The sequence below is a fragment of the Melanerpes formicivorus genome, unplaced genomic scaffold (assembly GCF_026170545.1).
Source record: "Melanerpes formicivorus ecotype bairdi unplaced genomic scaffold, bMelFor1.0.p_v2 SCAF_4, whole genome shotgun sequence".
NCBI lineage: Eukaryota > Metazoa > Chordata > Aves > Piciformes > Picidae > Melanerpes > Melanerpes formicivorus.
The window spans coordinates 29,856,637-29,869,364 of NW_027142356.1; the positions used below are offsets into that span (position 1 = coordinate 29,856,637).

At 41.5% G+C, this 12,728-nt stretch overlaps 1 protein-coding gene across 3 annotated transcripts in view; it reads left to right on the forward strand.

The window, feature by feature from the left end:
* MTMR7 (myotubularin related protein 7) overlaps positions 1 to 11,696 on the forward strand; it is a 51,635-nt gene extending 39,939 nt beyond the window's left edge. For 2 of the 3 annotated variants that reach the window (XM_068137501.1, XM_068137499.1), the window contains exons 9-14: positions 792 to 917; positions 1,666 to 1,715; positions 4,323 to 4,523; positions 5,527 to 5,667; positions 7,860 to 7,986; positions 8,443 to 11,696. In XM_068137501.1, coding sequence (XP_067993602.1) covers positions 792 to 917; positions 1,666 to 1,715; positions 4,323 to 4,523; positions 5,527 to 5,667; positions 7,860 to 7,986; positions 8,443 to 8,802 — 1,005 coding nt within the window. In that variant the 3' untranslated portion in view covers positions 8,803 to 11,696. The remainder of the gene's footprint in view (positions 1 to 791; positions 918 to 1,665; positions 1,716 to 4,322; positions 4,524 to 5,526; positions 5,668 to 7,859; positions 7,987 to 8,442) is intronic. The other variant, XM_068137500.1, reaches the window with a different exon arrangement.
* Positions 11,697 to 12,728: the final 1,032 nt, after the last annotated feature.

Sequence of the window (12,728 nt, forward strand, 5' to 3'; positions counted from 1 at the left end):
CCTCCTCCGTCTCCATCCAGACAAGCCCCCACACTCCTTACACATCAGGAAACAGGTGGTGAGTCCATTGTGTCACCCTTCCCAGGGTACTTGATGGGTGGAGATTATCTTGCCCTGAAGGCATGATGGCTGGGTCCTTGGGTCCATTGTTGTAGTCCAGTGTTATCACGATGCAATCACAAGCTGATTTGCATCCAGGATTGGTCTTTGCACCTTCCTTCCAGTGGCTCTGCCCAACACATATCAGCAATTGTCTGGGCAAGCAGCAAGTGATTTTATCTTTGTTGAGTCACACCAACAGAGACAAACTTTTAGTCTCTCACACCTGTCATCAACAATGCAGTGTGCTGTAATAATAACCACACATGCTGACACTGGGAATAGATATCTTCATTATTGTTATTACCATCAAAATGAGAAATCTACAGCCATGCTGCAAGTGTGGCTGTTCTGTCGCTGATAGATGACTTGGAGCATTAACTAAAGCATCTGAATCTGTAGTTGTTTGCTCTGACTGATTGATGTATTGTAATTGAAATGATTCCCACATCCTTCTGTAGTGGAGAATAAACAGATGAGGCTGCAGCCCCCATATTGCATGGGACAGGATGAGATGAAGACTTTTAACTGAAAGAAGTAACACTCGACATAATTCTGTGCCAAAACAAAAAATGGACAAGTTTTCCCAGTTCCCAAATAAGTTCTCTCTACATTGTGCTGTCTCACTGCTCCTCTTGTACCGTTGCCTTTCTTCCTGCTTATGAGATTTCTGACTTTTCCTGTATCCTTAGGCTGTGGCTGAGGAAGGTGTGAGTGTGCTTGTTCACTGCTCTGATGGCTGGGATAGGACAGCCCAGGTTTGCTCTGTAGCAAGCCTTCTGTTGGACCCATATTACAGAACTATGAAGGGATTAATGGTAAGCAGGTTCTCTTTCACAGAGTGAATAAATTATTATGATGTAATTGAAGATGAGTATCTCTGAGTTTAATGGAAAGTAGATTTTTATTCAAGATGCTTTTTTTAAGTAGGAAGGGATCTTTTTTACTTGTCTGAGTTAGTCTCCCAGTTTCTGTATGAAATGTTGTCAGAGGTAGGGATCATTTGCACACTCACTTTCTTTTATCCCCAACTTTGACCAAGAAATCTTCTTGCAGCCCAAGAAGCTTCCTTACAAGCAATAATTTACATTCATTTTCAGAGCTCAGTGAAGCTCAGAGTGCCAGAATTGTGTGCTCCCAGGCACCAGATTGAAATGAGCAATTATGTTGGAAAATCAGTTCCTTTCTCAAGCAGATCAGAGCTGGTAAAGCATCTAGGAATGCTTATCAAGTTGCTGGCCACACGTTAAAAACATGTTTGAAACGTTTTTAGGTTCTGTTTTGGAAAATGATGAATCAAGCTAATTGAAGGTGTGCTGAAATACTGGCATCCTGTCTGCATGCATGAAGAGTGCTACTCTGTCTTGAGCTGGTAGCAGCAGTGCTTATTCTGACAATTATCTGGGATTCTAACACTGCTTGCTTACATCTTTCTTTCTTGTCACTTCTCTGGTTTTCCTAAGAATTAACTGGGATTTCAATACTGCTTGTTTAAAACACTCTTCTGCCTGCTTCAACATGAGTCAGCTCTGCTCCACAACACTGAATGTAATATTCTTATTTTAGGTGCTAATTGAAAAGGACTGGGTTTCTTTTGGCCACAAATTTAACCACAGGTAAGGCAGTGCTAAGGTTTTTCTATATACCTCTTTATTTAGTCAGTATCTGCTGCCATCCTGATTTTACTTCCTTGTTGCCATATCAACAGAATGCCCTCAGGAAACTGCTATACCTTTTTCTCCTGCTATAGGATTTAGCTGCCTGGAAAAACTCAAGTGGAATATTTTCATATCAGTCTTCTCTTATACATGCACTCCAAGACTACTGGAAATCCTGAGTGCTGGTCTTGCAGTTGCTGTGAACATTGAGAGAGCCATGTGATATGGAAATGGCATATATGTGGCTTACAAAATCCCTTTAGATTCCAGCAGATCTTTCAGTAGATGCCCAGTGCTAAGAATCCCCACATAAGTCCATGCTCAGCAAAGTGTCTGTGTCTTCTAGGACAATGCTTAATCTTATGCACCCCTCTGAGTTACCTGTTACATAAAACATACTCTTTCTATTACACTCTGTTCTACTGGAAAAAGTAGGATTTGCACCAGGTAAAGTAAAGTGGAAAGTCATCTACTTGGACAAGGTATTTTGTACATCTATGAAAATGTTATAATCTAATAAAAATGTTTGATACATTTATATATTTGACCATGGATAAATACCTACTTCCCTCCTCCCCCCTCCCCCCCCCCCCCACTTTTATTTCTTGTATTTCATTCTGTAAAGAATGTTTAAAAAGCTGTTTTTATGTTGGAGTTTAAGTGCATTACATTGGGTGATTTGTATTTAAATCTGTTTTAGTTCCAAAAAACACAATGAAACTTCCAGGAAATCTGTGCAGCTCCCTACCACCTGTGAAATTCCGGCAGGGATCATAGAATCAGAGATTGGCTTAGGCTGGAAGCACCATACAGATCACCTCCTTCAACCCCCCCACAATGGGCAGGGATGTCTCTCAACTGGACTTGGCTGCTGAAGGCCTCATCCAACCTGGCCTTTAACACCCCCAGGGAGGAGGCATCCACAACCTCCCTGGGCAGCCTAGAGTCTCACCAACACTCATCACAGTATCACAGTATCACAGTATCACTTAGGTTGGAAAGGACCTCGAGGATCATCGAGTCCAACCTGACACCGCAGACCCCATGACTAGACCATGGCACCAAGTGCCACGTCCAATCTCCCCTTGAACGCCTCCAGGGTCGATGACTCAACCACCTCCCCGGGCAACCCATTCCAATGCCGAATGACTCGCTCGGTGAAGAACTTCCTCCTCACCTCGAGTCTGAACCTCCCCTGGCGCAGCTTGAGACTGTGTCCCCTTGTTCTGGTGCTGGTTGCCTGGGAGAAGAGGCCAACTCCCTCCTGGCTACAACCACCCTTCAGGTAGGTTCTTCATACTGAAGAACTTTCTAAGATCCAGTCTAAACTTACTCTCCCTCATCTTAAAACCATTCCCCCTTTCCCTGTTGCTAGACATCCTTATGAAAAGTCCCTCTCCAGCTTTCCTGTAGGATCCCTGAAGGTATTAGTATAGGAAGGCAGCTATAATGACTACATTTAATATGATACTATCAAGTAGCTGTTGTCAGTGGTGAAAGGAGTTATGGAATGTAATCACCACTGATAGCTTTGCTTTGCAGTACACTGTTGCTATGTTTTCTTTCAATCATTATAGTTGAGCCTCTTCTCCCAGGCAACTAGTGACAGCACAAGAGGGCATGTATGAAGCTGCACCAGGGGAGGTTTAGGTTAGACATTAGGAAGCACTTCCTCACAGAAAGGTTGATTAGGCACTGGGATGGACTGCTCAGGGAGGTGGTGGAGTCGCCATCACAGGAGGTCTTTAAGATTGGATGTGGCACTTGGTGGCATGGTTTAGCTGATGTTGTAGTGTTAGGTCACAGGCTGGACTTGATGATCTCAGAAGTCTTTTCCAGCCTCAGTAATTCTGTGATTCTGTAGAGCTTTCAATTTTAGGTGTTTATGCAATTCCATTCTTTGGCATACACACAAACGAGAAGCAGAATAATCAATTGAAAATGTTCTTTCCTATTATGTAGACTTACAAAATATTTTTTACTTCTAAATGTGTTCTATTTTCAGGCTCTTTTTCTGCATTGCAAGTGGTTCCAAGAGGCATTTTATAGACAGCAAGTTTGATGTTGACAGTCACAGTAGCATGTAATCATTTCCCAGTTTCCAAAGATTTCACCAAGAGAGGGCAGCTTTAAACTGTTTTCTGCCAAGGTTATTCTGTTCCTCTCCTGCTCAGTTTTCTGGTCTGGGGAATGGTCTGCCATTAAATGACTGTCTGGGATGTTTTTGTCATTAAGTCACTGCCATCATTCATATGATGACTTATGCTACTGTGGTATATTGATAGCATTAAAACACGTCTAGAGAGTTGCCAGCTGTTGGTAGCTGTAATGCAACAAGTGTCAGAAGTTTTGGTTTGCATTTGATGAATTCTGCCTTCATTCTGCTCCATGAATCTAGCATCATTTTTTCTAAGTAAAAAAAAATTACACCACCAGTTGAGATTTTAGAAATGGATGCCTAATGTAACTTGCAGAATAAAAGTAAGGTATTTGTTTTGACTAATGTTAATTAATTTTTCCGAGAAGATTTCTGGTTATAACTGAATGTATCTTGTCTTCTTTTAGGTATGGCAATTTAGATGGAGATCCAAAGGAGATATCCCCTGTGATTGACCAGTTCATTGAGTGTGTTTGGCAGTTAATGGAACAGTTTCCTTGTGCCTTTGAATTCAATGAGAGATTCCTCATCCACATCCAGCATCACATCTATTCTTGCCAGTTTGGGAATTTCCTGTGTAACAGCCAGAAGGAGAGACAAGAACTGAAGTACAAAAGCCTTTTCTTAAGTAGCAGTGGCATATTTTGGTGTGGAGTTTGTGGGTGGCTGTGTAGTGAGCAGTTGGATGTTTGCTGGTCTATGTGTAGGTGCTTTTATAAGACACAGGGCATAGTGTGAAATTCCTGGCTGTCATTTTCTGGGAACACAGATTAATGCCAAAAAAAGTTGATCCTCTGCAGTGTAGCTCTGCTGGGAGTGTAATCCAGAGTGTGCGTGACAGGGATTAGCAAAAACTGACAAGAGCATTAGGCCTTTCAGCCATGGGGCCCTGCCTGTATTGCAGCATTAACAACAAGCTGTCACTGCAGCTCTAAGAGAAGATATTCACTCTAGTTTTCTTCTGTTTAAGAGCTGCTGCTCTTCTGTGTTTTAACCTGCCTTTGGATTTCACATGTGGACACTTTAGCTCTGATCTGTCAGGGATTTTCTTATGAACAGTTTTTTCTGCCTGGTGGCCCTATCTAGGACCAAGTCAGCAAACTATTCTTCTGCTCTCTGGCCCCGAAGCAATTATGAATTATCTACCTGCCCTCAAGCCCAAACAGAAACAGTAATATAAGTTCCTGATGTTTTTGTCAGCATCCCGGGGCCCTGGCTCCTCAGGTACATCATGATACCCACTGCTTTTCTCACACACCTTGCTTGTGTCAGGAGTAGTGACAAAGAAGGTGGGGGCTACTCCTTGCTACTGCTATTAGGTCCCTTTCACTGCTCTAATGCAGAGCAGCCTCAGTGCCACAGTCTATTTAAAATCAAAACCTTCATGGATAATCATATCCCAACACCAAAGGAATTGTATTTTACCTTCAGTGACTAATAAAGAAGTAGGTCTCTTGTCGGGGACTTTTTTGTATCTATTACTTCAGTCTAATTCTGTTAAGGAAGTAAAGAAGCTGATTCTAAACGAGTAGCACAGCGCACTGGAATGTTGCATCTAAGCTTAATTCTACCTGAATTGTAGTAAATATTTTAATTTATTTTATTTTCCAGAGTCCAAGAGCGAACATATTCATTGTGGGCTCACTTGTGGAAAAATCGTGCTGATTACTTGAATCCTTTGTACAGACCAGACCACAGTCAAACTCAAGGGACCCTGCACCCACAGATGGCTCCGTGCAACTTCTTGTACAAGTAGGCACTACCACTTGCTACTGAGAGTTGTAAGATGTGGTAGTATAGAACCAAGTGCCTTTGCATTTAAGTGTTTCTCATTCCATAAGGTCAACTATAGGAAGGAAACTCAATCTCAGTTTGTTTTTTCTCTTGTGCTCACGGTGAGCCAACACCTCTGCACCATTCAACAACAAAGTATTAGTCTGAAAAGAAGCTTAAGATTAAATCTATATTGATAGTTGTGTGTCCTAATTTCATGGTTGCTCACTTCTTCCGCTGACTCTGTCCCTTTCAGTTCTGCTCTAACTTCTAAATTTGAGGTTGCTTCAACTTCTTCCATTCCAAAATTCTGTGGTTTTTATTTGGGCCGATTGGCATAAAAAATAAAAAGGAACAACGCAAGAAATCAGATGGTTTCAGTGCTGAAACAAGTGTTTAGTAAAGTAAAAAGCAGGTATTCTCCATGTTGTTGTTATACCTGGAAGTACACACAGTAAGCTTCACTTAATTTTGAAAATGTAACACAGTGTTTTAAGTTTAGAAAAGTTACTGTTGATATCCTGACTTAAGATCAGTGGCACAATTAATTATGCCACAAAATGAAGAACCTGAATACAAATCGATGAAAACTGAGATCTACGTCATCAGGTTGGATATTAGGAAGAAGTTCTATACAGAAAGAGTGATTGCCCATTGGAATGGGCTGCCCAGGGAGGTGGTGGAGTCGCCGTCATTGGAGGTGTTCAGGAGGAGACTTGATGGGGTACTTGGTGCCATGGGTTAGCTGTTTGGGTGGGTTGGATTGGTTGATGGGTTGGACGCGATGATCTTGAAGGTCTCTTCCAACCTGGTTTGGTTTATGAACAGGTCATCCTGAGTGCAATAACACAGCACTTACAGGATGGCCAAGGGATCAGGCCTAGCCAGCATGGATTTAGGAAGGGCAGGTCCTGCCTGACCAACCTGATCTGACCTGATCTGATGATCAGGTTGTTTTCCAGCTGCAAGTTCGTTCAAGAGTTGCAAGTAAAAGCACTGATTAAAAAAGTCCATAAACGTAGCAAATGACAGGAATTTAATTCCTTCATGTCTGCTACCCCAGGTCACATCCACTTTAAAACACTTTAAAAATAGTCATTAATCGTATTCCTTAGGATAGTGGGATTTATAAAAGGAGCACTGATACAGCAGATCTTCCATCAGATGAGTAATCCTGTTGATTTTAATGGAATTACTTGGGGTGGGTTAAAGATTTCCGAGCATAAGCTGTCAGATGATAAACACAAGGAGGAATGTGACTTAAAACTATTGGGGTAGGAATAATAAACCACCAAGGAGCACATGCCTGTGCCTGAAAATATCTGTCAGCTTCTTGGCTGGACAGCTGTAGCTAAGGGCAAGTCTCGTGGTTACTTAACCTGTCTGGTGAACTAGTGGCATACTCAGAGTTTGGCTTTGGCTATATATTGCTAGGAAGAGAGAACACAGGAGGAGTGCCAGAGTAAGCTGCAAGCTTAAACTCCTTTCATCCTGAAAAGGAAACAACTCAGCTGTTTAACTAAAGTTTTATCAAATAATTCCAGAGAAGAGGAAGAGAACTCTCAAATGTATATGCTTTCTGCAATTCCCACAGGCCAGTTCAAAATGCCAATTTAAATTTTAACAGGACACCATACTGGGTTTTGCTCTTAATTTTAGCTCTTCTTTGTGGGGGGAGAAGAACCTGCTAACTAGCTGCACCTCAAACACAACCACCCCTCCAGCCCCAGCCAAAACCAAGCATACAACATCTCAAAGTTGTCTTCATGGTAACTTAAATAACAGTTGAGAGCTAGGATTGCAAAAAACTGTCTTTAACCTTGACTGCTTTATAGGTACCATTTCTCCAAAGGCCAGTGTAGAACAAGAAAACAATGCAGCAGAAGTCTGCACTCGGACCCACCTTCAGTCCTGTGACCTAAGTCAAAGCTCCTCTGACACTGCTTTCCATTGTGTATCGGAATTGGTTCAAGCTGTGCATGTCCACAGAGTATGCTCATCACAGAGCCAATGCAAATGAACCATAAATCTTACCAAATACTTTATGAATTTATGCATATGCACTCTAATGAAAAATGATGCATGGATGGATCATTTAGGACATGTGAATCTAAGTCTTCTGAAATCAGCTTGCCAAATCAGAAAACTGCTGACCTTCCCATCATTTCCAGGTTCTGGAGCGGCATGTACAACCGCTTTGAAAAGGGGCTGCATCCTCGACAGTCAGTTACAGATTATCTGATGGCAGTGAAGGAAGAAACTCAGCAGCTGGAAGAAGAGCTGGAGGTCTTAGGAGAGGTAATAAATACTTGATTTCGATGCCCCAGACTTAACTGATGGTAAGGGAAATCCAGTTCCATATGCTGTGGAATCCCTTACATGCTACATCCTTTTCTGTCATGAGGATGTTCAGCCATCATCTCTGTTCTAACATAAATTACTGTGAATGTTTTGCATTCAAGACACAACCGTGGACTTTTTTTCTGTAGGGATCAAATTTTACCTGTGCTGGTGCACAAGAACTACTCCTGAAAGAAGTTTTATATCCTTCTGTAATTCCCAGGAAGCGTAATTCATTAGGGTTTGGTAAGCTGTGCACTTCCCATACTCCATAAATGCAAACAGGCAGTTTAAAAGGGTGCCAGCTGGCTTGGGCTCTGAAAGGTTTTTTTTAAGGAAAAGCAAAGACACATAAGAGGACTACTGGGCCCTAAATGTGTCCATATGTAATGCATGCTGTTTCCTTTATTTCAGAGATTGGCAAACCTTCAGAAATCACAATTAAATGATCATGAAGTCAAGACTAAGCAACAAGACCGAAGCAAACAGTTAGGGCTTTCTACTTCCAACAACAGCTTAGCAAACACACCCCAGGAGTACAGCAACGATCTGAAATCATTCCCATCTCGGAGCCCTTCACAAGGAGATGAGGAAGATTCAGCCCTGATTTTGACACAAGACAACCTGAAAAGCTCTGATCCTGACCTCTCAGCTAACAGTGATCAGGAGTCTGGTGTGGAGGACTTAAGCTGTAGGTCCCCAAGTGGAGGTGGGTGCTTGCCTAGTGAAGATAGTGGCAAGGATTCAGATGAGGCTGTATTTCTGGCAGTCTGAAATACCTTCACAATGGCAAGGATGCAGATGAAGTTGAGTCTTTCATAGTCTGAAATGACATCTTTTCATCAGATGAAGAATGGGAGTGGTCTGTGGCCTAAAGAAATAATCCAAAGAAAGGGAACTGTGCAATTGTGTAAGTAAAGATTTAAGCAGAACAAGCCATTATTAGTTCTAAGACATACTGCTAAGAAAGGTACTCTCTGCTGTTATATTTAGTTAAGCCAATGTGGTTTTTATCACTGCTGTACATAATTATTCCTTACATCATACATTTCCATACTTATTTATTGTACAAAACCATAGTTCTTCTCCAAAGATGTAAAATCCCAAAGTACTCTCTCACACCTAGGGACAAGTTCAAAGATTCATTAGTGTTACCCTTACTGGTGAATCAGACAAAACTTATTTTTGTAGACCCCTCTCACCTTCAGACTTCTTATGTATACGCTTCACTTCTTTTGTTTTTCATGAGAGTTGAAGTCCAATGCTGGAATTTAATTCCCAACAATTACTTACATATGCTCCTACCAGAATCCTTTATGACAAAGTGGAACTAACAAATGGACATGCTTGCATAGGGGACAAACACAACTTGCATCCTGGAAAAATATCCTTTAGCAAGCAGCTGTTGCTGCTGCATGGGAATGCATCACCCTAAATGAATCCAACTCTCAACCAGCTTTGAAAGTTCAGTCATTTCTGTGAGCAGAACTTCAAGGGATCTAAAAATGTTACACAGCTGTTGTGGTGAAGTATTATAAAATGAGAGGTAGACTTCGCTCTGCTGTCTTTGTTCTCAAGTTTGATTGTTTATATCTTTTCCCCATGCTCCAAACGAGGTACATAAGCTATAAAGCTAAAATCCTGGAAGTGATAACCCCCCAAATTCTCCAACCTGTTTGGAGTCTTACTTTCCAATGTTCTATTTGAGTGAGAGTGAGGCACATACACAGTAAAGAACAGGGAATCCAGTCTTACTTCTAAAGATCATTTATGAAAATGCCTCTCCAAACTCAGAACTAAAGGAAGGTTATGCCCATAAATGAACTAGTACAACTATTTCCTCCAAAGTTTATTGTTTAAGATAAACCACAACTAAGGGGATTTTCTTATCCTCACACATTTCCCCCTCACCACTGGCCAACCTGAAGAGAGCATGTCAATGCTACTTTGAGAGAGATCGATTCACAACAAGAGGAAGTCTAACCTTATTTTGTTTAAGACTTTTCAACAGTAGGAGTAATAGATTTCATATTCATAGGTATGGAAGTAAACCACTGAAAAATGTCTACAATCTGGAATGTTTTAAAACTCACTGAACAGCCTTCTGTGCCAGGAGTTTGAGTTGGGTTGTTTTGGTTTTGTTTCTGGGGTTTTTTTTGCTGTTTGGTTGAGTTTGTGTCTTTATTTTGTTTGTTTGTGGGGTGGTTGTTTGTTTGTTTGTTCTTAATTATTACAGCAAGCAGTTAAAAATGCAATTCATATGGCTGCTCCTACCTGCTTGGAGGCAATGTGGTATTGAACTCTAGTAAAGCAAAGTGGTAGTAACTAAGTTTACTTTCATTGCATTTCGTCCTGCTCCTTCAAATACAGACTCCCAGGCAGAAGTAAATTCTATGAATATACCTCAATTTAGATTTTATTATTCAGTCTGCTTTTATGGAATGGCTTTTCCTTCTGCTCTATGAACTTATCACTGAAAATTAATACATAAGCTTCAGTGTTATTGATATCCTCTGAAGGCAGTTGCTGTCTTTGGACAAGTCAACTCCTAACAGCAAGAATTATCTTAATGTTCTCCTGGACAGGCAAGATCCTCAATTTGCTAAGTGACTGCAGCTCAATTGAAATAAACCCAGCTATAATTTATACCCTCTTGAGAATCTAGCCTTCTGGTTTTTAACCTTTATGAATTTTTTACTAAAGCCCTGATTTTAATTGCACTTTAAAAAGAGTTTTCATCTTTTGAACATGCCTTGTAACAGTCAGGATATTCAAAGAGATTCTGAACACGTTTTCTCGACCTAAAGACACATGCTGCAAAATCAGCCATGAAAACAAAACACACAAAAGATTCTGCCTAAAGGTGAGTTAGGAAATGGGCAATATTATTGCCCACCTTTGAAATGTAGAATTGTGTATTATGGCATCATGTCCTATTAGACATGCCTAGAAATAAATGCAGAACAGCAATATAAGCAGATTCAAAGCACTGTCTTCACGTTGCTTATGCAACTCCTTGTAACTTAGCTTTACAACTGACATGTTAACTTTTTATATTTGCTTAGCAGCCTTCTGTGATGGTTTTTTTCAGTCCTTGGAATTTTGCCTTAGCTGTTACTGCTTTCTTTGTTATGTATTTATTTGTGGCATTAGTAAACTGCTGAGAAACACCTTCAAATAAACACTTAGGTCATTTAGTCTTATGTCTATTTTACCCAGTGAAGTGAACAAAGGTTTGGGTGACAGAGCCCTGGCACAGGCTGCCCAGAGAGCTTGTGGAGTCTCCTCTGGACATACTCAAAACCCACTAAGATGTGTTCCTGTGTGACCTGCTCTAGGTAATCCTGCTCTGGCAAGGGGGTTGGACTCGATGGATCTTTTGCAGTCCTTTCCAACCCCTAACATTCTGTGATCCTGTTTGGTTTCCCAATATTCGTAATGCAGTTCTTCATCTACTCAAGATCTTGTCACTGAGACCAGGGCATTTTTGTGTCTTCATCAGTTCAATATTTTAATCCAATAGTTTAAACTCTGAAGGAATCTGCAACTGATAACTAAGAAAACTGAGGCTTCTGTCAATTGAGTTAATTCCATGGGAGTGTGTTACACAACTGTAATGTGCTTTTTTTTCAGGGAATGCAAAACAAAAAAAAGATGAGAAAATGACACTGGATTATACTGATTTCTTGTAGCCTTGTGGGAATGTCCTTGCTGCTGCAAATCCTTGCAAATTTGGCATAAACCCTGGAATTGGACACCCATGAACATAACTGCTGGAAAGAAAGGCTTACAAGAGCATTACAGATTCCTGTGGTGTAATCTTAACCTCAGTAGGTTCAGGTTGTTCTTCAGTATGAAAGCATACACCCAAAGGACACTGAAGATAAAATCAAAAAGCTGAGGTTTTGTCTACAAAAGGTCACCATCTAAAGGACAGAAAGGAAACACATTCACCAGGTAGTTCTATACAAGACAAAGGTGGGCCCAGGAAGCCAAGAGGGCCAATGGCATCCTGGCCTGCATCAGGAACAGTGTGGCCAGCAGGAGCAGGGAGGTCATTCTGCCCCCGTACACTGCACTGGTTAGGCCACACCTCGAGTACTGTGTCCAGTTCTGGGCCCCTCAGTTTAGGAAGGATGTTGACTTGCTGGAATGAGTCCAGAGAAGAGCAAATTTGGTGAGGGGTTTGGAACACAGGCCCTATGAGGAGAGGCTGAGGGAGCTGGGGTTGCTCAGTCTGGAGAAGAGGAGACTCAGGGGTGACCTTATCACTCTCTACAACTACCTGAAGGGAGGTTGTAGACAGGCAGAGGTTGGTCTCTTCTCCCAGGCAGCCAGTACCAGAACAAGAGGACACAGTCTCAGGCTGCGCCAGGGGAGGTTCAGGTTGGATGTTAGGAAGAAGTTCTATACAGAGTGATTGCCCATTGGAATGGGCTGCCCAGGGAGGTGGTGGAGTCGCCGTCATTGGAGGCGTTCAGGAGGAGACTTGATGGGGTGCTTGGTGCCATGGGTTAGCTGTTTGGGTGGGTTGGATTGGTTGATGGGTTGGACACAATGATCTTGAAGGTCTCTTCCAACCTGGTTTGGTTTATTGTAATAAAGGTTTATTCTAATAAAAACCTGACAAATAAAAAGAAATAAAAAGTAAAACTAAATAAAAAGGGGGGGGACACACACACGCAACTCAGTCCACACTG